Source organism: Typopeltis vanoorti, chromosome 3, assembly GCF_054136105.1.
Source record: "Typopeltis vanoorti isolate ZY-2024b chromosome 3, IOZ_Tvanoo_1.0, whole genome shotgun sequence".
Taxonomy (NCBI): Eukaryota; Metazoa; Arthropoda; class Arachnida; order Uropygi; family Thelyphonidae; genus Typopeltis; species Typopeltis vanoorti.
This window is the reverse complement of record NC_143551.1, coordinates 67,684,110-67,710,609: the sequence shown is the minus strand read 5'-3', so window position 1 is coordinate 67,710,609 and position 26,500 is coordinate 67,684,110. Positions and strand designations below refer to the sequence as shown.

The 26,500-nt window shown below is 34.2% G+C and overlaps 1 protein-coding gene across 1 annotated transcript in view; it reads right to left on the bottom strand.

Moving 5' to 3' along the window:
• Dd (CTD nuclear envelope phosphatase 1-like protein dullard) overlaps positions 1-26,500 on the bottom strand; it is a 174,040-nt gene that overhangs the window by 6,860 nt on the left and 140,680 nt on the right. The window contains exons 6-7 of the mRNA XM_090415688.1: positions 17,749-17,860; positions 6,872-7,036 (exon numbers count right to left, since the gene is read on the bottom strand). Coding sequence (XP_090271814.1) covers positions 6,891-7,036; positions 17,749-17,860 — 258 coding nt within the window. The 3' untranslated portion in view covers positions 6,872-6,890. The remainder of the gene's footprint in view (positions 1-6,871; positions 7,037-17,748; positions 17,861-26,500) is intronic.

Sequence of the window (26,500 nt, the reverse complement as noted above, 5' to 3'; positions counted from 1 at the left end):
GAAATTATAGCAATTAACAACTAGCATTAATGGCAGATCCATATTTAAAAAATGAAGATATCAGAAAAGAACATGACATTAGTAATCCAGAAATCCTGCTCTAGAGACCAAATATGGTAATTTTTTCAAACCACTTAAAATCATTTATTACCTAAAGACTTTTTACAAATATCCATGCTCCAGCGGGATTTAAATTCATTGTTAGAACATTAGTAACCTAGTAGGCTGGCAGTAGTAGATAATAAGTTTATATTATTATGATTTTCTTCCAAGCAAATCTGTTATTTGTTAATCTTACATTTTGATCTTGTAAGGTACTATTTGTGTCAATCCAACAAGATTATGGTTTTCCTCTGGACTTTTTTCCCTCTCATCCAAAAAACTCTTTTGTTAATCTCTCCTCTTCCATTTAAATAGTCATACCACCATTTTCACTTTAGATCAGTGCTACTTCTTATTCTTGAATATTAATGCTGTAACACTCTTCTCCAATATCTTTATTTTTAACATGATTCTGTCACTGATGCCATCTGTTAGCCCTCCGGATTTTTTCAGAACTCGTGTGATCTTGGTCAAATCACAAATTCCATTTTTTTTTTCCTATTTTCTATAGTTATTTATGATTTGTTTGTCAACATTTTTGTTTGACAAAATTTGTTTGTCTACAATTCTACTACATTTATTTCTCAATCAGTATGAATAACTCAAATTAATGAATAACTTAAACAAATCCTTGTTTTCAAGAAGCAATCTTTTTAAGCTGATAAATATAAATTCTCTACACTAAGAATGCAATACTTAGGGGAATAGGAAGAATCATGTTTTTGTATGTTGAAAACCAGTGCTTCAAAGGAGAAGATAAAATGCCTTTGACAAAATGTAATGGCACACTAGATGACAGCAATGGTTTTAAATATATATCTGGAAAGAAGTGTGAAATGGAATTCAAATTTATTTCAATCACCATTAAAGATTTTAATCAAAAGTAGTAAGTACTGTGCTATTCAAGATTTTTCATGAAAGTAACTCATTCTCTCAAGACTTCCAAACTTCTTAGAAAATATAACCTCATACAGGGTGGCATATCCTCCCTCTCTCTCTCTCTCTCTTCTGCAAGACAGAATAATTGGTGAAAGAGCACACAAAACTGATAGGTATTAGACTATGGAGATAGGCCCAACTGCCCTAAGAATACCAAAATCAGATAAGCCAAATTATTAGGCCATTACAGGCTATTAAATCTAAGAAAAATAAAGAGGAATAAATAAAATATGATGGCTGTACATAAAACTCAGAGGTTAAATTCATACTACTTATGTTAATGTCAGTGAAATGAGCTAACATAATCAGAAACAATTATCAAAGAAAGTCTTATTACTAAAAATGTGACCAAATAATTTGCAGAAATGATGTTCCATTTCTGCAAAACATGACTTTACATAAAGAAATTGAAATCTTCCTGTTTTGTTATTTCTTTTCACTCAGTTATGGAAATCCTTTGTTGGCCTTAATCCAAAATATTTTAAGAGATATTTTTATTATTATTATTAGACACCTCCAGGGAGTCCAAAGACTCATCGAGGGAGGGCACCTGCAATGCTGTATCTGCCAGTCAATCCACCCACTGACCACAACTACACCAACACCATCTCTCGCTGACCACCACTGGTATTTCGAAAGACAATCACAAATATCCATGCCCATGGTGGGATTTGAACCACGCAGCCTTTCAGCTGGAGAGCAGATATTTAAAAAAAATTTTAAGAAATTTTAAAAATTTTAGCTTGCTATTCAAATGAGTCAAGCTAAGATCCTGTAATAATAAATTGCTTTCTTAATTTTCAGAAAATATGCCTAAAGTAACAACCTGAGCAGAAATGAAGACTGGAATCATCATATGATGTATCAACAGAAAACCAACTGCATTATCTAACTTCATTCGACTGCAATGAAATTAAATAATGCAACTGATTGTCTATGATTCCAGTAGGAGAGAAACAGGAGTATTTTTCAGTCATGAGAGAGGAAAATTGGCATAAAAAAAAAAAATAAAATAAATAATAATAGTTCTTGTTGAAGAGGTATGGAATTTTTGTTCAGGACATGAACTAATCACTAAAAACACTACTCCAACAGAAAATATGCATAAATACAAATATAAAGAACATGCCCACCCATCCACAAAAGAAGAAAAGTTATCTGAGTGCTGACGTCTTTTTGCCAAAATACAAGCATATATGTGGGATATGAAATATGTGGTTCATAATCAAAATCTAATACTCTCATATATGAAATGCAAACTAAACTATAGTAATATTATTGAAGAAAAGTTAAAAGTTAATTTGAAAACAAGAACCCAATCTTGGTAGAAAAAAAGTGAAGGAAAAGAAATGTCGATTGATTCAGCTTAAGAGGCATGTGGTAAAGTTATCTGAAAGGATGGAAAAATCAGGACACTGTGACAGCCAGATGAGGTTATAGAAGTCATCTGTGAAAAGAAGAAATAATAATGAAAGATTTTGGTTAGTACATCTAGAGAAGACTGAGGAAAATATAAGAAAGCTAATGAAAGAAAACATAATAAAGTAGCAAAAAAAGTCATGGAAAGATTTTAAAAAGAATAGGGAATTCAATTATAATTATATACACCCTTTACAATGCTGCTGCATCATTAGCAATCCTCTGAGAGAAAAGTATTTCCCTTGTTGCACAAACTAGTCCTCAACTCCACATATGAAAGTGGCAAAATGGAAGCAACTAAGAAAGCTTATTTTTCACTTGGTTAGAGTATAATAAATTTAGTTTAATCCTTTATCCAAGTGTGAGCAAACAAAGTTTGCACCTGAAAGTATCTTCAGGACTGGGGTAAGATGGTACAACACCAGGACACTCCTTGCAAAGGTGGAGCAAGCTATCAACACTCCTATCTCAGTATCTCCCATAATGCAAAACACATCTCCTTGTGGATATGTCTAATGTTATGCATTAAGGGAAGGGCCACAACCCAGACTAGTTTCAACCTTTATTGAGGTCTCTTCAGTGGGAGCCAGGCCCAAGTGGAGATACCAGGCAGAAGCATTAGTAGGTCATCTCTACCTATAAGAGTTGCCAAATGGTGTGCCAATGGTTTTGCATTATGGGAGATACTGAGATAGGAGTGTTGGTATCTTGCTCCACCTTTGCAAGGAGTGCCCTGGTGTTGTACCACCTTACCACAGTCCTGAAGATACTTTCAGGTGCAAACTTTGTTTGCTCACACTTGGATAAAGGATTACACTAAATTTATTATAAGAAAGCTTAGAAATGAGTACTGCAAAAAAAATAAAGATGAGTACTGCAAAAAGGGAATCAAAAGATCTATCAATCTTTATTAAAGAACATGAGAAATACATAAGGCAGAATTCATTATGGCAAGTTGGAATGGAAACCCTTCCCACAGTACTGTTCCATTAAGTACTGTTATCTTCTTGATAGAAGAAAACAACAATACTACATCAGAGACAATTTTTGGAGTCTGCATCAGCAACGAAGCACTCCCAAATCTCAAAAGGTATGGCTGTATTAATTTATCCAAAATTTGCAAGGCTTCAAATTTTAAGATTACCTTAGATAACAGCCATGAAGATATATATCCAGCCACAGAGGATGTGGTGCTTTGACTGTCAGTGCATTATGCTCTCAGACAGGTGCCTTTTGTACTTTGAGGAAGCTACTGTGAAATATCACCAGTTTAATAAATGATGTAGTTTATTTAGTCTTACATGTTGCACATTAATTCAAATAAGTTATAACAGCTAACAACTAAGCCTTATTAAAAGGGTGAGTGCTGAAAAGTTGTGATAATTACCATGAAGGAATCGAGGTAGAACTATGCAACTTACACATTATTCTACATATTTCTCATGAAGTGTTATACAGTCATACCCCGACTTACGCGAATCCAGAGTTATGCGGTTTCTTATATGTACATATTCCCGTCCCGCTTCATGCCTCACCACTAGTCGTATCTTTCAGGCACCGGCCGCATTCGCCAGTGTCGCACATGCTGTGAACAAGCACTGACGTGTTTCACGTGGTCTCCATTCATACATGATTTTTATAGTCTACAAACCTTGTGATTGTTTAATGTTATGTTCTTAATAAAAATTTTATCACATAAAAAATAATAATGTCATCCAAAAGAAGCAAGTCCGATTCTTCTACAGCTAGCAAGAAAAGAAAAACATTGACTTTGGAAACAAAAACTCAACATTATTAAGGATTTTGAAGGCGGAATGAAAATTTGTGAGCTAGCAAAGAAGTTCGATCTACAGGAATCCACAGTAAGAACAATCATAAAAGAAAGGTTTACAGATTTTGGAGGACATAGATTCTAACGAGGAATGAATTGTAGCCACAAGGTAAGGAATAAAAAAATCATTAGCTTGCTATGAAAAAATTTTGCGTGACAAGAAAAAGACATTATGCAGTCAGACGAATCTATTAGATTTTATGAAACCATCGACATCGAAATAACTTTCTTTTTTTTATATACGAAAAACTTCAATTATGATTATATTTCTTAAAAAATATAGGTGCTTTTGTAAACCTTTGGTCCCAATTGTATATTTGTATATATAAATTACATGCAAAATTATACCCCGAGTTACGCGAATTCGACTTGCGCGCTTTTTGTTGGTCCCATCTACTGCGTAACTTCGGGGTTTTACTGTACTTATAATGCTGCTGCATCATTTGCAATCCTCTGAGAAAGTCTTTTCCTTGAAACCAGTGTCCTCAGCTGCAGTCCACAGATGACTTCATCGTCTGGGATAAAATTTGTTCCTTTCAAGTGTTTCTTTAAATTTGGGAATAGGAAATAGTCAAATGGGGCCAGGTTTGGCAAATATGTGAGTTAGGCAAACATTGAAAGCCCAAGTTGTGTATTGTCTATTGGGTTTCATGAGCAGTGTAAGCAGGTGTGTTGTCCTGCAAAAGCAACATGTCTCTGCTCAAGTTTCTCATGGCATTTTTACTTCAATTCCTTCAGAGCTAACGAATAAACTGCTGTTGTAACAGTTTCACCTTTTTTGAGGTACTTGGTAAGGATTACACCATCCATATCCCAAAAGACAAGGGGCAAGAACTTTACCTGCTGACTTTTGGGTTTGATTTGGCTGTGGAGAACCTTTGTGTCTCCACTCCATTTACTGTTTTTTGGTCTCTGGGTCATAGTAATGAAGCCATGTTTCATCAGCGGTCACAATATGAGCCAAAAAATTTGAATCTGATTTTTCAAAATGACCCAAAAATCCCTTGAGTTGACAGCACATTCTCTGTCGGCATTCAAACATTTTGGGACCCACTTTGCTGAGAGCTGCTGCATGTTCAGATGTTGGTGGATAATGACCCCAACTCATTCCCTGGATATCACCAGAGCTTTTGCAAATGCTTTTGGCTAGTATTCATCTATCATCAAGGATCACGGTATGCACTGCATTGATGTTTTCAGGTGTGATCAGAAGGTCTTCCTGACCTGGGGGCATCTGTTGTTTCATGATGCCCAGTTTTAAACTTGGCCACCCATCTAGCAACTGCTGGATATGCTGGGGAACAGTCTCCTAAAGTCTCACACAAAGCTTGGTGAATCTTAGTTGCAGACTTTTCTTGCAGCACAAAAAACTTCATGACAGCCTTCACCTCTGTCTCTTTGAATTTCTTCAAAACCTCTGATATGTCTTCTTATATATTCTAAAAGAAAAAGAAGAAATTATTACAATTTCTTCTTTTCTTTGTTAATTTGTTCTAGCTGTTTATCAGAACTTTTCACACCCTCCCCCATTTATGCTTGGTCAGACTGTTTAATCACAAAACTCTCAATGTACCAATTAACATAAAACAAAATAAAAGTTACAACATGAGGAATTTCCTTGGGTATTCCAGGAAATATTTATGCAAGCATTCTTGAGAAGAGGCTAAGAAAAATCATTTGAAGAGAAAACTCATGAAGAACAATTTGAATTCGATCGAAGCACCAAGATTTATTTCCATGATTTCTGAGTTTACAACAAGCTCAGAAATCATGGAAATAAAAGGAGCTCTAAATTTTGTTGATCAAATGTAAAGGCAAGAGATTAAGGAAGATAAAAAGAAACTGTTGTGCTTCTCAAACAGCTAAGTTTTTAAGGGCATACAGAGTACAAGAGGAGAGAGAGAGAGATACTAATCCAAAGAACAAATGTAGATGGAATGAAAGAGAAGCAGTAGGAGAAAGGGAAGTTAGTTTGAAAGACTGAAAGCCGGATAGTATATGGAAATAGATCAACAGCTCTGATTTTTAGCAGAAGAAAGTAGAAGAATGATGATGGCCAGTTCAGCAGAATATCATCAATGAAATGCCTATTACCTAACATTATGTAATTAAATCTCCATTTGAAGTAATGGCAGGTAATTTTAAAGAAAATGTTAAAACATTTCACAAGAAATATAAGCTTCAGTGAATTATGGAGAGTAATTCGTTGAACAGTGAACTGTTTTTTTTTTGACCAATTTCTATTCAGTGAACACTTACAAATTTTCATAGAACCATCTGTGTCAATTAATTTCTTAATATATATATATATATATATATATATATATATATTAATAAATCTCAAATAATTATTTTCCAAATTGGATTAAAATATGGATATTTTTATAAGTGTATGAAAATGAAGTAGCATGAAACATTGCAAGTAAGAAGACATTATTACCTCATGAAATATAATGCAAAAAAAAACATTAGTATGGAGAGAAATGGGCTAATCTGAGCAACATGAAGGCATCTGAGATAGGTGAAAAACTTCAGCTTACTCTCAGAAGAGGGGGAATTTAATAAAACATTATATCTTACCAAAATAAAATTTGCAAGATTACCATAGGTTGTGAAGATGCAAATTTCGACTAAGTACTGAGCGTACATCACTTGTAAACCGAAGAGCATCCATCAATGGTAACAGATTGAGAAGAGCTGTGTCTGTTGGATCAGAAAACCAGGACTTAATAGGGATGGCATTATCTGAAACAAATATCAGAAATCATGAACAGTGTGATATTACCATTTACAGTTTAAGAAATATTCCGATTTCTTTTATCTGCATCATTTCTTTATCTTTTTAACATGCTACGAGATAGTGTTTGCAAAGTCAGTAGCACTGCACATAATATACAGTACTATAATTATATGCACTGGCTAATTATTAAAACATTACAATAGCTTTTTAATCTACTGATATACTTAAGTAATGACATTCTATATACAAAATAATCTAATTTGCTTGTGAAGAAAGATGTGATTAATGTTCCAGTGGGTTAATGATCTAATTTGCATGCTAAGTTCTATTTACATCATGGAGTAAAAAACACATTTTCATTACATGTAATTTTAATTTTCCAAATATTGTGTATTCAAGCTCATTTTATGTCACATAAAATGAGCTTGTTACAAAAATTGTTTGTTATAGTGCAGGGCTCACTTTAGTGAATTTAAGGTAAAAAAGATTCCTTCCCCTCACCCCACTTCATTTGCTTGAAACCAGGAAGAGGCAGAGGAAAAAAAAAGCAAGAAACGCAATAGAAGAAATAGCAGGAAAAAGAATAAAGGAAATAAGAAATCATACGCTGATGACAGAACACAATGGACTTGCATTGCAGAAAGCAAACAAAGAACACAAAAGAACATGAAAAAGTACAAATGCAAAGAATAATGGAAAACATATAAGAAGAAATAGAAGAATGTGAAATTACAAAAAAGAAAATAAAGAATTAATATTTAAATTTCAAAATATTATTTTAGCTCAAATTATTTATTATTACCAGAATACTACATACAGCCAGGGACTCATATTACCCATACTATCTGTCATACCTTTTCTTGAATTCATTCAAACTGCCTGCACCCACCATCTCAAAAGGCAAGCCATTCCAATCATGCGCTGCTCTACAAGAGAAATCTAGCTCTCACTCTTTCATAACTGCATTCAATCTCAATTTCCATGGATGCCCTCTTGTCCTTTCCCCACGCTCCATAATAGGAAAAATTCCATCTATTGGAATCTAGCATGACACTTTCAGAAGGTTTTAGGTCTCTGTTATATCACCCCTCTTTTGCTTGTTTGCTAGCATTTGAAACACACAAATTCTCAACCTGTCTTCATAATCTACATACTACAGTCTCAAATCATCTTTAACAATGTCATTTCCATCCTCTCAACTGTACATGCATTATCTTGGAAACTAGGAGACAAGATCTGAGCACCTTAGTCCAGGTGAGGTCGTATCAGGGCCATGTAAAGAAGCAAAGTGACTTCCTTATCTTTACATGTCAATGTTCGTTTCAGCACTGAAATTATTCTCTAAATTGTATTCATAGTCTTTGCTATATGGCTCTTGAACTTCAATTTCTCAAAACTTCCCAAAACTCCAAAATAATAGCCTGATCAGTTTCTTATAGCATAATCCTACCGACATAATTTGCATTGGATATTTCATTACATCAAATTGTATAACTTTACACTTAACATTGAACTAATAACCATTTTCACACGCCCACAATTTCAGCCTCTTAAAATCATTCTATAAGCACTGCATTTCTGATCATCCTGCCTATCTTTGCATCATCAGTAAACAGCTATATGTTAACTGTCAAATCTTCCCAATGCCATGAAAGAATGAATAATAATGGACCAAGGCTTGAACTCCTGTAGTACATTAATGGTCATATTAAATCTTGGAGGCTCACATCCTGCACATACCACTTTTTGATATCTGTCAGTCAACTATCTAATATTTTATAATTCAATCTCATTCTCCAATTTATGCAAGTCTTCTATGCCACATCCTGTCCAAAGCCTCAGCAAAAACACAAGCTTTCCTTAGTAAACCCATACTGTTCATTGCAAAGTATAGATTCTCTGTCAACTCATTTCTGTATATGAGCTCTAACTTTTCCAAAATCTTCACCACCACTTCAGAGTGGTGTGATGGTCAAGAGCTGGATACATCAGTCATTGCACTACCCTTGTGCAATGGGATCATCATGCATTCTTTTCACTCCTGGCCAATCTTCCCTCTGAGGGGCTCAAATTATACAGCCTGGTGAAAGGAAGCTAGTTCAGCTAAACTCTTTTAGCATCTGTGTCCCTATTGCCAAATTCTTATTCAATTTATGCAACAGGTTTAGTATCTCTTCCTCATTGAAGAGGTAGCAGTGAGATCAATGTTGCATACAACGGGTTGATAGTTCTTAACAAAATACACTCATAGTTGAACAATCTTTTCTGCATCTGTCACCTGCATACCATCCACATTCAGTAGTTGTTTGTTCTTTTGCATTCATTCTTTCTTTCACTTGCAACATAACGACAGAATTCTTATGGGTTATCTTTAGCCAGAGCCAGTTTCTTTTTATACTGAGACTTAACTTTCATACAATAGTTGTAACTCTTTTGCTTACCTGCTGATTATAATTTTCATAAACTTACATCATCCTTATGTATGCAGTATTCCTTCTAGATCATTTTCTATACACACCCATTTCACTCCCATCCTGTTTATTCTTTGAACTCTAGAGGCATATTTTGATACTGCATCACTGATATATTTTTTAAATGCTCCATGCACTGCCAATATCCTTTCCATCTAACAACTAATACCATGTGATTGAACCTAGTATTTTCCTCACCTGGTCATAACTTCCTGCTTTGTAATTCAACAATTGAAGAACCAATAGTCTGAGCATAGATATACTTATCACGTAGTCAAAAACACGAATTTTAACTAAGAATTTTAAAGAGATAAAAACAAAGAATAAAAAGGAATGCAAAACCTGATACATACACGGCAAGCCAGCAACATGACAGGTGCTGGCCATTTTGTTTTAAAATGTTATCAGATGTGGAACAGAGATAACTGTGAGCTTGCCTCATGGTTTAATGAAACCATGTTCCATTAAATGGAATGATATTCCACTCCATTCCTATTTTCAAGCTCTTTAAAATTCTTATTTTTTTTTAGTTCATTTCTTCATAATGTTTTTGGCTATCTGATAAGTATAGCCCATCTATGATAAAATGCACAGTAGATTTACATCCTTTTGTGTGTGTGTGTGGGGGGGGGGTTTCACATAAAATGTAGCTTTACCTTATGTACCCAACAATCTTTCATATTGTTTAACCTTTGTCGTTGTCTTCAAATTTTATAATGCATATCCATTACTGAAAATATTAACCACCTAACTAGCCATGGTGGATGTAATACGAGGGGGTCTAGAAATGTCTGATAAACACCTAGAACAAAATGATATTAAAGCAACTGATATAACCACAAGAAAGAACATACTAGTAGCAGAGTTATGAAGGTAACTTATGTTCTTACATTCTTATATCCTTTATGTTCTTTCTTGTGGTTATATCAGTTGCTTTAATATCATTTTTGTTCTAGGTGTTTATCAGAACTTTCTACCCCCTCCCCTACATATATATATATATGTATGTGTGTGCACACACACCAGGGAGTTAACAAAAATACTATACCCATCATGCTCGATTAGAGTTATTACTGTTTCACTAATGCCAGCAGTTTTAGGCTACAAACCCAATACTGTCACCTCCTTACTTTTTCAGAAAGGCCTCCTTTTATGAAGTGATTAGGTTTCCAGCCCACTGTTTCTAAAGTGAATCATTTGTAAATTGAGGCAAAATTATGCTTTTTAAATGAGATTGGTTCCTTCAGTCAAATGATTTCTTCAAATGACTCTTTTCCACCAGCTTCTTCATTTATTTCATTAAACAAGGAATGTCGTTTTGATTCATATCGTCAATCCACAGTACTAAAAAATTTTTCATATTTTCATTATTTCACTCCTTGAATGTGATGTTCTTGACACTTTTGTATTAACAGTTCCTTCCTGCAGGTGAATTCTTTTGTCTTATTTGCAATGGATACTATTGTTGGAACTGTAAAGGTGTTAAATGAACAGTTCATTAAAGAATTCCATCCGTGTAATTGTAACATAATACAAAACTTGAAAGCGGTGGGAATGGAGGAGGAACCACTGATGGTGAGTGAGCAGGAGGTATATGAGGAATTGAGTAAACTTGATGTCAACAAGGCCATGGGACTTCATGGTATATCATTGCATGTCTTGAGGGAATGTTCCAGGGAACAATACCTTTAATGTACATTTTCAACACGAGTCTTATATTAGCCCAGCTTCCAAAGGAATAGAAAGATGGCAAAATTGTTCCGCTTCATAAAGAAGGTGATAAGACTAAGGCTTCAAATTATAGGCTGGAGTTATGGTCAAAGTGTTTGAGAAGTTAGTGAGGAAAAGGATTCAGAACTGGGTGGACAGCAGTAGAATTCTCTTGAATGAATAGCATGGATTTGCTAAAGGAAGATCGTGTTTTAGCAATCTGCTTACTTATTATAACAAGGTGACATATACATTGGTAAATGAGCATGCATATATATTTAGATTTTGCAAAGGCTTTTAATAGATTACCACATGACAAACTAGTAGTTATAACGAAGGGGATACAAATCCTTTGATGTTTATCTGCCAGTAAGCAAAACTCTAAGAACTAGGACTAAGATCTATGCGTTTCATACCGAAAAACTATCGGCAAATCCAAGTGTAAGTAACCACTTGGTAGTACAACACCAAGGCAACTCGTATCAAAGGTGGAGCAAGCTCCCTCGCTATCCTTGATATTTTCTCATAATGTAAAAACGCAGCCCCTAGGGGATGTAATACTGGAATTACATTATGAGGAGAGGTCACTACCCAGACTGGTTTCAACCTTTTTTGAGGTCTCATTAGTGAGTAGGTAGAATGGGAGTTCATGTCTTTCATCATCGGCCTTTGGAGTATAAAGATTGCTGAGGGTCAGCAGGTAGTAATAGGGGAAGTTAAAGAAAGGTAGAGTAGGATAGTAGGAGGTAAAAAAGAGGCCTCAGTCAACCTGTTTAGCTGTATAACCCAAAGGTTGTGGCTAAAAGGTCTATAAAACATAATCTCCTTACACCTGTTCTAAAAAAAAAACTTAAAATTTACACTTCACTTTACCCGAAAAACATAACTTTAGATTACATTAATCCAGGTGTCTGGAGACGTCATCTTGTAACCCCTAAAAAAAAGAAAAATGTTTGTTAAAATGTGGAACTTAGATTATTCTTAAACTATGCCTTACAACTGAAAAAAAAAAAAAACTGTGATGGCAGGATCCATATTGAGGTGGACTTTATCAACCAGAGAACCGAGAGTTGGGGGAAGAACCCGGCCCGAGTGATGCAGCCCACAAGGAGCCGCGCCGCCTCGACGTAAGCCTTCGCAGCCCGGGTTCTCAGGTCTACCCCCTCCTTTGTGGACTAATAATCATAAACCTGTTGGGGTTTATTTTATTTTTTTTATTTTTATTTTTCCTTCCAGGTAGACCTGGAAGATAACAAGGTTTAAGTGAAAAGAACTTACATACCTTCACTATACGAATGCCATAAAGGTGTGCCTGTATATTATAACATAGAATAAAAGCCAAAAGGCTATTTTTCTGGCAACCTTAATAATAATGAAGGGGATACAAATCCTTTGATGTTTATCTGCCAGTAAGCAAAACTCTAAGAACTAGGACTAAGATCTATGAGTTTCATACCGAAAAACTATCGGCAAATCCAAGTGTAAGTAACCACTTGGTAGTACAACACCAAGTACATTTGCTTACTGGCAGATAAACATCAAAAGATTTGTATCCCCTTCATTATTATTAAGGTTGCCAGAAAAATAGCCTTTTGGCTTTTAAACTAGTAGTTAAATTGGAACAGATGGGGTAGATTAGCGTGCAGGATTGGAGATTGGCTGTCTGACAAGTTGTGTATGAGGGGGAGTGATATCCCAGATGAGAAAAGTCACTAGTGGCATGTCCCAGGGGTACATTTTGGAGCCATTGTTGTTTAATTTGTATGTAAATGACATTGGAAAGGACTTAAATGGTGATATGCAGTTGTTTGCAGATGCAAAGTTAGGGAGAGTTATGAGAAGTATAGCAATGTTGTAGCTTTGCAAGAGGACCTAAATAGATGTCGGTTTAATGTTACAAAGTGTAAAGTTTTAAAATTTGGGAAGCAAAGATGGGATGCAGAGCATAGGATTGGTGGGGATATTTTGGAAGAGGTGGAGGAGATGAAGGATTTGGGGGTTGTGGTGGATAGAGACTTGAAATTTCATGGACATTTTGCTAAAATTGTGAGGATGACAGTGGATTATGCAAATGATGCAATCTTGTATAAAGGATGTTCTGATTCCTTTGTACAAGACTTTGATCAAGGTCACATATGGATTACTGTGCATATTTGGTTGCCAGGTTTTCAAAAGGATGATGACATGTTGGAGAGCATCCAGGGATGATTGACTAAGTTGGTTTCTGGGTCTCTGGAATGTGGAATTTTTTTTTAAATTTATTTTATTTTTTTTTTTTATGTTGTGCCCATACACAAGAGATTTGTATGGAGATTGGCATCCCAATCATCCCTGCAACTGCTGGTACTGTGAAAGGATGTTGAGCATCCTTTCACAGTACCATCTGCACGTGTTCCAACGAGCTTAGTACTGAGTGGAGGAATTATTGATGTTATTTCAGATGAGCATTTCCCATGGAAATATTTATAGAATACATATATTGCAGAAACCAAACATCTATGCAAAAGTGAGGGGAGAGAGATGGTAAGAGATGGGTCATTAATAAGTTTAATTGCTCTCCTCTGTATTGAGTCAAGCATTTTGAGGGAACTTTTAGGGGCCCCACCCCCATTTGTGGGAGCAGTATTCAATAGCTGGGTGGATTTGCGATTTGTATAATGTTAACAGCTGTTCAAAGGTGAAGTAACATCTTGAGTGAAAGAGAAATCCTAGTTTTTTTGAAGCTGATGGTTGTGATGTGTTTATGCCAGGAGAGGTTTGCTGTCAGAGTAATTCCAAGAAGAGAGATCTCAAACTATTTGGAAATTTGGGTATCGTCAAAAAGGATACTGGGAAAAAAAATCATTCTTTTTCATGAAGAATAGGACAGAACTGAGTTTTATTATCATCGAAATTGATGAGGTTACCGAACCCCATTGTAGGATGGCTTGGAGATTGCAAATGAGGGTGATAGTGGTTGATCTTCTGTAGGTTGAGGTGAGTTGTGTAGGATAAGGTTTATCAAATGAAAGCAAGGAGTGTAATGTGCTATTGTCTACAAAAACTATGTATTGGGTTGGAGGTGAACTGTAGTAGGTCATTGATATATAGCAGGAATATGAAGACAGATTGAGAGATTGCAAATTACAGAGCCTAGTAGACAGAAGGAAGAGGGGTTTGGAGTTTGTTGGTAAGGAGGGGTAATTACTGGATTAACATGGATGAGATTTTTCACAGAATATCTTGAGAGATTGGGAGAAGAGCCATCCCTGGAAGCTGTATAAGATGAGTGTGAGCAAGGGGGCGAGGAGTAGATTTTTTGCATAGAGAGTGGTGGGCGATTGGAATGCATTGCCTGAGAGTGTGGTGAGTGCAGAGACAGTGAATGCATTTAAGCTGAGATACGATGAGCTGTGCATGTGAGAGTGGGACTTCCCACGATGAGTCTCTCGACCGCATGAAGATCTGTTGATAATAATAATAATAAAATGTAAAGAAATTCTTTTGTAATTTTTACCCATAATGCCATAGAATATAAAACAAAAGAAAATTGCAAACACTGCTGATATACTACATTTATTCTTTTGTTTTATTGTTTGTTTCAGAATTTTTGCAGGTGATTTTGAAATGTCTGTTAATTTGAATCTCTATAAATACAGGAAATGTAAAATAAAGCATTCCTATACTTAACATCTGCACTATCTGCTAAGCTCAGTTGGGAAACTTTCTCTTTTCTTTCCAGAGGATAATCCACCCTTTTACCAGATTCATAACAGATGTCACCCTTTAACCAGATGTACTCATTGCCATTCACATGACATCTGCGCACTCTGGTTGAACTTACAAACACACATTCTAAGCATTCCTCTCGAGATGATCCAGTTTTCCTTACTCATTGCATTAAGTTTTGCTCCAGTAAATAATTCTTCAGTAAACAGATTTCTTCAGGCACATGATGCCAAATCCATTCAAGTGCTGGCCATCCCTCTTTTGTAAGTTGTTTCTACCATCCAACTCACTCCAGACATTCAAAAACTCATGCCCATTTCTTTTACATAGCTATACATTGAATCATTTGCTATTGTTAAACTGTGAATGAAATTGTTTTGTATATTTTTGTTTTTTTTTCAATTTTTTTTTCAAAGTTTACGTACAAGTAAATGAAGAAGAAAAGATTATCGGTAAGATTATTCCAACCTTAATATTTCTGTACAGAGAAGTGTGCGAGTTTCATCTTAGAATTCCCTGATACTAACAGTAACTATTGTGGAGAATTAGCCGAAGTGTAAAATTAAAAGTGATTGTTTGTGAAGAAGTGTTACTGAAAATTTTATTGTATTTGGAATTTAAGGAACTGTGAGAAGACTGTAAAGTAGAGATAGCAGAATTACCATTGTCTGAGCTTGCATGACTGTATTGCCAGGAAGGCTGAAGTGTTTCTAATAACTTAATTAGTGATTTGAAGTTAAGTGTAAAATTTGTGATTTTAAAATTAAATGTTTGTTTTTGTTAATCAAAAGTTGTATTTTGCCTGAATCTCTTTTACTGCACCATTCATAAAATATTCGAACCAAAGCGGGAGTGATAAAAAGGTTAAATATACTCGGCCAGTATCTATAATAACAACATATAAAGGAAGGGTAGTTGAGAGTTGGTTTATCTTCAATTCTTGAACTAATTCAGATATAAAGTGGCGCAGTCTTTAAATATAAATTTTCTTTATATTTGAATTAGAAATGAACTTACAACGTATCAATTAGTTAAGAACATCGTAATAGTAATCATGTCAGATCCAAAGTAAGAATTGACAAGAAGTAGGATCCAAATCTATCATACCTCTCCTTCTTAACTCATTACTATCATATCTCAATAATAAAGACAATTTTCAGTTTCTCACTTTTTCTTCTTGCCTCTTTCAGCAGTCTTTTCACATGCTCTGTCATACTATATTTATTACTACTTAAATCATTTGTGCCCACAAGCACTTCCAACTCTTTTGCTTTTATTTTTTTCTATTGCATTCATAATATTCTTTGTTTTAGCTCCCAGGAAGCTTGATGTAGTGACAAGCTCAAATGTAATTATTGAATCACCTTACCATATTACTTTTTTTTTCTTATATTTTGACTTACCTTGTTATTATTACTATTATTCATTGATAACTCCCAAATTTCCATGCTTTCCTGCCTCTTATTGTTCTCCTTATTTTTCTTTTCTTGTCTTAGATTTTGTAAATATTTCTCTAACTTTCTGGTCGATTGTCAAATAATTCCTTTCAATCTGGAACTTTCATATGTCAATTTTTCTTCATTTGTCATCAATATAAATGTTCTCATTTCCAGATTCTATGTCATCCTTAGCTTTCGCCACTATTATTCTGCTAGATTTTTGGCACTATTTTTTAAAAAAAACTATCTTAATTTGTACTATCAATGTACACTTATGGAACACTGGGTCTATTTATTAACCAGTGTGCTTTGATGATTTGTTATAACAAGTCTACTATAATGGTATTTGTTATAGTGAGAACTGAGTCAAAGCAGATGTAGCCAATCACTATAGCCACTCACAGCTTGCTGACTATGATCTGGACACCTGCCACAGGATATGTTAGAAGAAGGCCACTCTACTCCACTGCAGCAAATATAAATACCAGAGACTATTCCTAGAATCTGCCTTAACCTTAGGAAACCATGCAAACCACAACAAATTGGGTTGCATGAAACTGCCCCTAATTTGAGAAGCATTCATTCAGCCTCAGAAATTCAGCTCAACAGCCAAGAGCAACCACTTTAGTACACTGATTGTGTTCCCTGATAATGGCAATTTGACTTTGCCAAAATATTAGAAATACTAAATTTATTGTAATTAACATTCAGCACATGTTGTAATTTCCTTAAAAAATATATTTATGCATAGCTAAAGTATAAACCTTACCAACAAACTTGCAACATTTATCAAAAGAAAGTAATAGAGTACTTTCATTAATGCAATTATATGGATAGGATCTGAGGTCAGCGAGAGAAAGTCACTGATGACAAGCAAAAGAAGAGATCTGAATTAGCAAGAAAGTCTGAAGCCTGCTGGGTTTATTCTAATTATGCAATCTAATTATGAAGGGCAGAAAACTGCATATATATACTGCAACAAGACTATTCACCATTTATCCTATTATAGCTAACATTGTTATAACAAACTAAAATTCAAGGTCAAAACATTACAGCATTATTTTAAAAAAATTTCACTATAGGAAACTCTTCCACTATAAAAAAATTATTCCTTTGGTTCCTATAGTGATTGAATGCTACAAATAGAGTTGACTGCAGTACATTTTGTGAATATAAAATGATTGTTGCATATGAAATAAACATATAAAATATAATTACAGATTTTTTAAACTCTTTTAGATTGTGCATACTGCCTTTCATTTCAATCCTCAATTAAAAAATGGTTAATGAATATATAAAGAAATATTTTTATTAACAGATTTTCATGTTAGTTCATATATGTTTTTTTAAGATATTGGTTCTTCTTTAAATTCTCAAATGACAGCTTACCTGGATAAGCCCTATATGCTCCTGGTGAGTTATCCAAAATAAAGATACTGGAAAGATCTTGTGTAATAGCAGATAAATCTTTCGTGTAACTTCCATAGTCTAATGTGCAGTGCTAAGTCAAATGAAATGATTAACTATCAAATTTTTTAAAATAAATATCTAAAGTAAGCACTTTAAAAATAGATAAAATTTTTAATGCACAGGTGGCACTTGAAATGTTGATACATTTGTATCATTGATTAAAAACAAAAGTCATTAAATACCACTGAAACTTGGTTGTGTAGATAGCAGATACTGAAATTTCACAAGAAAACAGCAATGTGTTCACAACTCTTTTCTGTATGCTTATCATCATCATCAAATTCCTGCCATGTACCCTTAAGGGGTGTACAGGATATAATAGTACTACATGATAAATTTACATCATTACTAACTTCCTATCTACAATTTTCCTCCAGATCAGTCTGTTACTTGTCAAGACTCCAATATTATCAGATCTTATATTTCTGTCGTCTAAGGCACATTGTAGCGTATCAACCCACCTATATCTTGGTCTTCCTCTGGGTTGTTTTCCTGCCAACCAGAGAACACTTGTTTTGCTAATCTTTCCTCGCCCATTCTGTTTAAGTGACCATACCACCTGAGATTAGCTCTGCTAACGCATTCCTGGATGCTGACAATGTCATATTCTTTCCTAATATCCTCGTTTTTAATATGATATTGCCATTGATGCCATCTGTTCAAGCCTCTAATCTTTCTCAGGATTCTCATATTTGTGGTCTCTAGTCTTTGGTCAAGTGTTTTACTTCTGACCCAGCACTCAGATCCATAAGTTTTCTCTTAATAAGAAGCTAACAACAAATGCCTCACAGTCGAGCAGATGGTGAAAGTTGTGCTTTTGTATGCCAAACAAAGAATGATTAAACTATTATAAAGAAGATATGGAATTTTATTTGCATCTCCTTAGTGATCAAGAAGCATCATTCTTTGTTTAACCCAGCAATTTGAATAAGAAAGCAGTGCAGAGGAATGCAAAAATATTGTACACCTATCTATTCAACAGAAAATGCTCAAGCACTTCAAGTTGCGATATGATCCAAGAAACTCAACAAGAAAAGCAACTCATAAGCTTGGATATCTTAGCATTCAGATCAATGAACACTTACATTTGATTTGAAAATGTTTTCGTACAAATTTTTACTGGTTAAAGCAACTGTTTTAACATGATAAAAAAAAATATTTTAGTCTGCTACGTGGACCAATCAAAGAAATGCAGTATTACACAATATCTGGTTTTCAGATGAAACTTTTCATTTGTACAGGATGGTGTAGAAGCACAACATACAATAAGAGAAAAAAACATACCCATCAATTTCGAGTAAGAGGTAACTATGGATGAGGAACTAATTGTGTGGGCAACAATGTTGTGAAGTCACAATTTAATGAACTCCTTCGACAACACTGTAAACTTCAACCAGGAGTTTACAGTCATAGTATACCACTCAGCTTCCTCCAGATACCCAGTGGTTTAAGCAAGATGACACGATATATATAGCAAATGCTGTGTTGGATTTTCTACATCCTACAGTCAACTCTCACTATAACAAATTCATTCATTAACAAACTACTGAAGATTCTCGACCAAAGTTCCCAAGAGACCATGCTATGTTTAAAAAATTTACTACAGTAGACTATTCCTGTGGTACATGCAGGTTTACTATTGTGATAGTCAACTATCTTCATCCTTCACATAATCTCGTTAAATTGGGATAACAAAACTTATCCCGATCATCACAATGACAGGCATTTTTGGCCATCTCTCTTAATTCAGATGTCAACCCATGTAATTTTTTGTGGAGATTCTGACAAATAAGTTTACTCAAATAGATCCAAGTTCATGAAATGGAGAGGGCCATGACCATTCAGCTGTATTGTGAAAATGACAAGGTTATAACAAACTGCAGTATGCCTTAAAGCTCTTAAATAAAATGGAAATGAATACACTTTACCGTAAAAATATTCTACAAAGATATGAGTATAAAGGTGTTCATAAAGTTTATAACAGTTGCCCAATAAATCAGTTTTTTATGAAAGATTTCAATGTATCAATGTTTTGTATAATGACACCCTTAATAATATGCAATTAAATTATTAATTATCAAGTTTTTCGGATTTTTTTTTATCAATTTTATCATAGTGTTTAGATGCTTCTAGAGTTGAACTTATTAATTGATTCTAATCATATAAATATTCAAATTCTTTTGAAATGTTTCCAGATGTGCAAACATTCCATAAGAATGTTAATACAAAAACTTTAATGGTTTAATTGACAATACAAAAAGCATGAATAGTTTCATTTAATTCAATATTCTACCTAACAATCACAAGACATTTTCAAGAATAATTATAATAAAGAAAACAAAGTAATCTGAATAAGAACACAGAACATCAAAGCAAGCATTCAAATATTCTGACTATGCTCTCTTGGGCACAGTCAAAGTTGGCCTGATTTTTTTGTTGATTTAAATGTGGAAACACAGTCTCAGGTGTTCAGAAGATTTTTTTTTTTTTTTTTACATCCATTGTTAGGACTGTTCAGTAGAGCCTAAGAAGATTCCCAGAATAATTTGTCACTTTTCAAACTTCAAACATAAACTTCTTAGGATGACAGTTTTCTCTGGGAACTTACCTATGCTCTACAGAACAGGCTCCTAACCTGTTCTGTAGAGCATAGGTAAGTCCTAAACAAATATGAATGTAAAAAAAATTTCCATGTTTAAAAAAATTTCCATGTTCAACAAAAAACTGTCACTTCTGATTATGGCTAAATGGGCAAACTATTTGAAAACTTGTTTGATATTCTGATGACAAGTTTGTCTTGTCATCTTTATCCTTGAAAATGCCTTAGTTACTCTGAAGCAAAAAAATTGGATTAAAATATTCACTGCCCCTTTTCTGTGATGTTGATTGATCCATTAAAGTTCTTCACTAACATAAATAATGAACGCAAGTCTGAATCATCTCTTGAAATTTTTTAATTATAACAAACTAGCTCTTTTTCTACTATTCATTTACTTTGCCAGTTATTCACTTGACAATTATTTTGTAATCCCATCTTCCTTTTTGTGTGTGTTAGGCTTGATGTCCTGTCATGGCCAAGTAACATGACTTCTAAGTCATGTTACTTGGCCATGACAGGCCATCAAGCCTCACACACACACACACACACACACACAAAAAGGAAGATGGGATTACAAAATAATTGTCAAGTGAATAACTGGCAGAGTAAATGAATAGTAGAAAAAGAGCTAGTTTGTTATAATTAAAAAATTTCAAGAGATGATTCAGACTTGCGTTCATTATTTATGTTAGTGAAGAACTTTAATGGATCAATCAACATCACAGAAAAGGGGGGGTGGTGGATGAATTAATATTAATACTTAATATAGTACAAGTTAATGTCTGCTATATCTGTAAATTTGTGTGTGTGTGTGTGTGTTTTCTTCTGGCTGCTTGCCTATTTTGTGGAATGAAAAATCCATTTCTGGGAGGAAAAATTCTGTCACCTCCATATGATACCAGCTAACTCTCCTTCATTTGAGAAGTTTTGATGAAGATTCTTTGTGTCCTAGATAAGATTCAAATCCAGGTCACTCTAATCAAAGAGCATTGTTGATACAGATTGAGCTAGAGGATTTTTATTTTCTAATTAAGTGATATTTATGGATGCATGTATCTTTCTAACCCATTTTTAGGCATGAAACTTCCTATCTCAATTGTAAAATTTATTTGTTTTTAATCATTCAAAATGATGAATCATTCTGACTTTCTGCTCTAAATGTTTATTTTGCATATTCTCTGGCTGGTTTACCTCTTTTGTGGATGAAAAGCTGAGTTTCCAGGAAGAAAAATTCTGCCACTTCTGTATCAGATCTGCTAAAATCAGCTAAATTGAAAAGCCCTTATAAAAGTTCCTGACATCCTAGATGGGATTCAAATCCAAGTCACTTCAAATGTCAAGCCATGCTTGTGATTGTATTAAATTAGATACTCAGGTGGCAGGGTTTTCTTACCTAGAAACTTATCCCCACCTCCTTTACAAGCCAGGCAAAAAAACACTTTGTGCTAACATGAACAGTTGACTATGGCTAATTATAACACAAATTAAGTTTATGAAAAAGAACATATAGAAAAGGATTAGGTGTTGGCAGCTATTTACCTTACTATTTAATGATATTAACACAAGACAATATGAGTAAAATAAATAAGGTTATGTCATAATGACAACAGCAAATGTATTTCATATATTCTTCTAAAGCAGATGATAACAGAGCTTCCTGTGGGTCTATAATTGCAAGAACAGGATACTTTATATAGTCTTCAATATGAATAGAGTTTGTCTTTGGGTTAATGGATGAGATTTGTTAATCTGATGTGTGGTATTTAATAATAGTGTAACAATTATATTTAACACTGGCTATCTTTTGACAAGTATCCTGGATACAGGAGATGGAAAGAGTTTTGCTTTGGTCTAGTGCATCAAGGAGGTTGGGATTAGGTGGTTATGCAGTAGCATTTTATGTATTTCACAGGAGCTGTAGACATTGGCTAAATATGTATAGGGGATAAGCGAGTTCTCAGCTAGAGTTGTATTACTGGAACGGACAGCTCTGGCTGTTAATGTTTGAGAATACTGTACTGTTGGGCTGGACGATGATGTGATTGTTTTAAGTATTTTCTTGTGCGTGTTAGCTTTTTTATAAATTATAAAAAAAAAAAAAAAAAAAAGATAATGAACCATTTGAAAGATGTACTCAGAATGTGTAGCAGTTATTTGGTTTTTTATGGCAAAAATCATGAAGTATATTTTAGGAGGCTGACAAATGCACTAAAAATGAATACATATTACTGAGCCTAGATTGATTTTTAGTGTATTTGTCTAGGCCTAAATAGCAAACACACCTATAAAGTGCATCCAGACTAGATTTGCATACTGCTGTGTTTCTATATTAAACTTAGAGAACAAAGAAATTAGCTAAAGGAGAAGGCCACTGCAGTCCCATCTAGTTATTTGTACATATTTTTCATGCAAAATAACACATGCAGGTAGAGAAAATTTGAATAATTAAAAAATGTCAAAATTTTATCAAATCAAGATTTTCTGTTAGTAATACTTTAAATAAACAAAGTCATAATCTCAAAACTAATTATGATGTCTAATTATGCAATTTACTTAGGCAGCTATTTAATTTAGTTAAAGAATCCTGCAGACTTGTACCGAGGAGTATAACATCAGCTTTATTTTATGCAGATGATGTTCTTCTTCATGTAGCTTCCTCAGTGAGAGGGTGCAGCACTATGTCCTTCCAGTTCTCTCTGTTGGTGGCTTTCCTTTTTGTTTCTGTATAGCCATGTGATCCTGTCCATGATCTTATATCTTCAAGCCATGTCCTTCGTTTTTTGCCTCTTGATCCTTTTCCCATAATTTTACCTTCTAAAACTGTTAGTATCCTCTGTCCTGCTGAACATCTCAGTACATGTCCTGACAATCTCATCTTTCTCTGGATCATTTCCTGTAATAAAGATCTCTGTGTTCTCATTCTCTGTAGGACATCTGTATTTGTCACATGTTCTGTCCATGTGATTTTCAGAGCTCTCCAATAGCACCACATTTCAAAGGCCATTATCTGTTGCCTTACTTCTTGAATATCCAGGTTCTCACTTCCATATGTGAAAATTGGCCACACTAATGTTCTTATCATTCTTTTCTTTGTCTCGATACTCACAGAACTTCTGAGCAAATCTTTATTTTTCCAGAATGCATCTTTAGCTATGGCTATTCTTATTTTTATTTCTTTATCTTGCTTTCCATCTGCAGTAAAGTAGGTGTCTAAATATTTGTATTCTGTTGTATGTTCAATTTTCATGTTGTTTATGAATATTTCTGTGTAGCTCAGTGGATGTGGCGTTTGTACACCACAGCGCTTGACTGCACAAAGGAAGACTTTGTTTCGAATCTAGTTGTCAACTAGAGGAAATTTTTCTAAGTCGTTTTTCTACCAGTTCCCAAGTTAGTCGATCTCTGGCACAGGCAACTGGGTTTTTTCTCCCGGAAACCCAAGAAAATCGACTGTAGAACCCACATTATTTCAGACATTAAATATATTGTGTTAGGGACCATGAGATGGCAGCACTTGTTGAGCCGTCTCTCTTCACTGCGTACCACTTAATTAGTGATAGCCTCGGGCAAGCTATCTCTGATTGGCTGCCAATGGAGATTGAACTGCCCACTCAGTCTTCAAAAGTTAGATAGGGCTAAACGGCCTCGCCTACTCCCTATATACAGGAATATAAAGGCGTTAGCTGATACATATATATATATTTTTTTTTGATATTTCTGGCTCGGATCTGCTTTCTTTTGAGATTTTTATAAATTTGGGTTTTTTTTGCATTAATATCTAATCCAAATTCTTTACCTTCTTCAATTAGTAGCTGCAGTAATTTGATTAATTTGTTTCTGTTTTCTGCTATTAGAATGGTATCATCAGCATATCTAAGATTGTTGTATTTTATACCATTCATACTAATTCCTGTTTTTTGTTTTTCAATCTTTTTCACTGTCTCACTATAGATATTAAATAGATTTGGTGAAAGGATACAACCTTGTCTAAACTCCTCTTTTTATTTTCACTTCAGAAGTCTCAGAGTTAAACAGCTGCATTTTCTGTTTGGTGTAAATCATAAGAGGAGTTTAGTCAAAACACTACACTACACTTTATAATCTCAAGTACATGATCTTCTATGTCTAATATCAGATGATGTTACACTACTAAATAAATCAAGTACAAGTCTGCAGGATTCCTTAACTGAATAATTGTCACAAATGTGGTAATTCTGTAAAATATCTGACAATATTAGAGTCCTGAAAGATAACAGAACTAATATGAATGAAAATTATTTATAGGGAATTAGTAACAATGAAAAGTTATTATGTTGTACTATCATAGTATATTATATACCACTTAGGAGCATATCAGGAATTTGATGATGACAAATTTGGAATGAAAATCAGCAATAAAAAGCCAGACTATGAAAATAAGTAGGAACATTAAAAATAGCTACATCCTCAACAGAGAACCTATAGAACAAGTAAAACATTTAACTATTTAGGCACAATTTTTAGTGAATATGGAAAATTAAATATGGAAACAGGCAAAACAATAAGCAAAAATGCTATGATAGAGTAGTCAACTAAATAAATTTATACATGAAGTAAGAGAAAAATTAGTCAAAACACTACACTACACTAGCTGTATACAAGACAGCACTCAACCAATTTTAACTTATCAGTCTAACAGCTGGGTTAAAAAAAAAAAAAAAAAACTTGATCAAAGTGATGAGACTGCAGATATGCAAGTTCTGAGAAAAATTAATGGAGTGAACAGATCACAACAATGGCAGAAACATATTAAAAATAAGAATATTAGGAAAGAACTTGACATTCTTATCATTCAGGAATGTTGTGAACAGATAATCTCAGATTGTAGTGTCACTTAAACAGAACAGGAGAGGAAACATCAACCAAAGCAAATGTTTGATGCTTGGATGAAAAAAGATGCAGAGGAAGACCAAGATTTAGGTGGACTGATGCAGTTAGCAATACCTTGGAAAGTTGAAATATAAAATCTGACAATACTGTAATTCTGACAGATAACAGACTAATTTGGAGGTGAATTGTTGATGAGAAGTTAGCAATAATGTAAACTTATCATGCTATACCATCATGGTATCCTGTACACCACTTGATGATGCATATCAGAAATTTGATGATGATAATGATCATGATCTCTGAATTTTGAGGATGAAGATTTTAATTATAGTTTTGAAATAACAATTTTTTTTATATTTTTTTTTATACCTGCAAGGAAGTGATTCTGCTATTTGGCAAGTTTGTAAGTGGGAATGTTTACACTATCAACTATCAGGCAATGGGGGGGGGTGAATATTTTGGATTTGTGAATTTTTGGAATCTCATAAAATTATCATAATTTTAAGAAGTTAGCAATAATGTAAACTTATCATGCTATACCATCATGGTATCCTGTACACCACTTGATGATGCATATCAGAAATTTGATGATGATGATGATCATGATCTCTGAATTTTGAGGATGAAGATTTTAATTATAGTTTTGAAATAACAATTTTTTTTATATTTTTTTTTATACCTGCAAGGAAGTGATTCTGCTATTTGGCAAGTTTGTAAGTGGGAATGTTTACACTATCAACTATCAGGCAATGGGGGGGGGGTGAATATTTTGGATTTGTGAATTTTTGGAATCTCATAAAATTATCATAATTTTTTAACATATAATTAAGTTTACATTATTCTAAGCATTTTCTTCAACATTAATAATGATATTTGGAAGATATCCAATATGGGCAAATCTTACATATTTCAGTTTTCCCAAGGCACCATTAACTGTCTCAAGTTAATTAACTGGAACCCCCCCCCCTCACACACACACACACACACACACACACACACACACACACACACACACACACACACACACACACACACACACAGAGTTGCCACTTTATTAGGAATAGCATTCAATAATGAGTGGGATCCCCTCCCCTACACACACACACACACACACACTTTTTCCCCTAAAAATAGCCTGTATTCTCTGTTGCATAGATTCAACTAAATGTCTAAAACATTCCTTTGGAATGTTCATCCACGTTG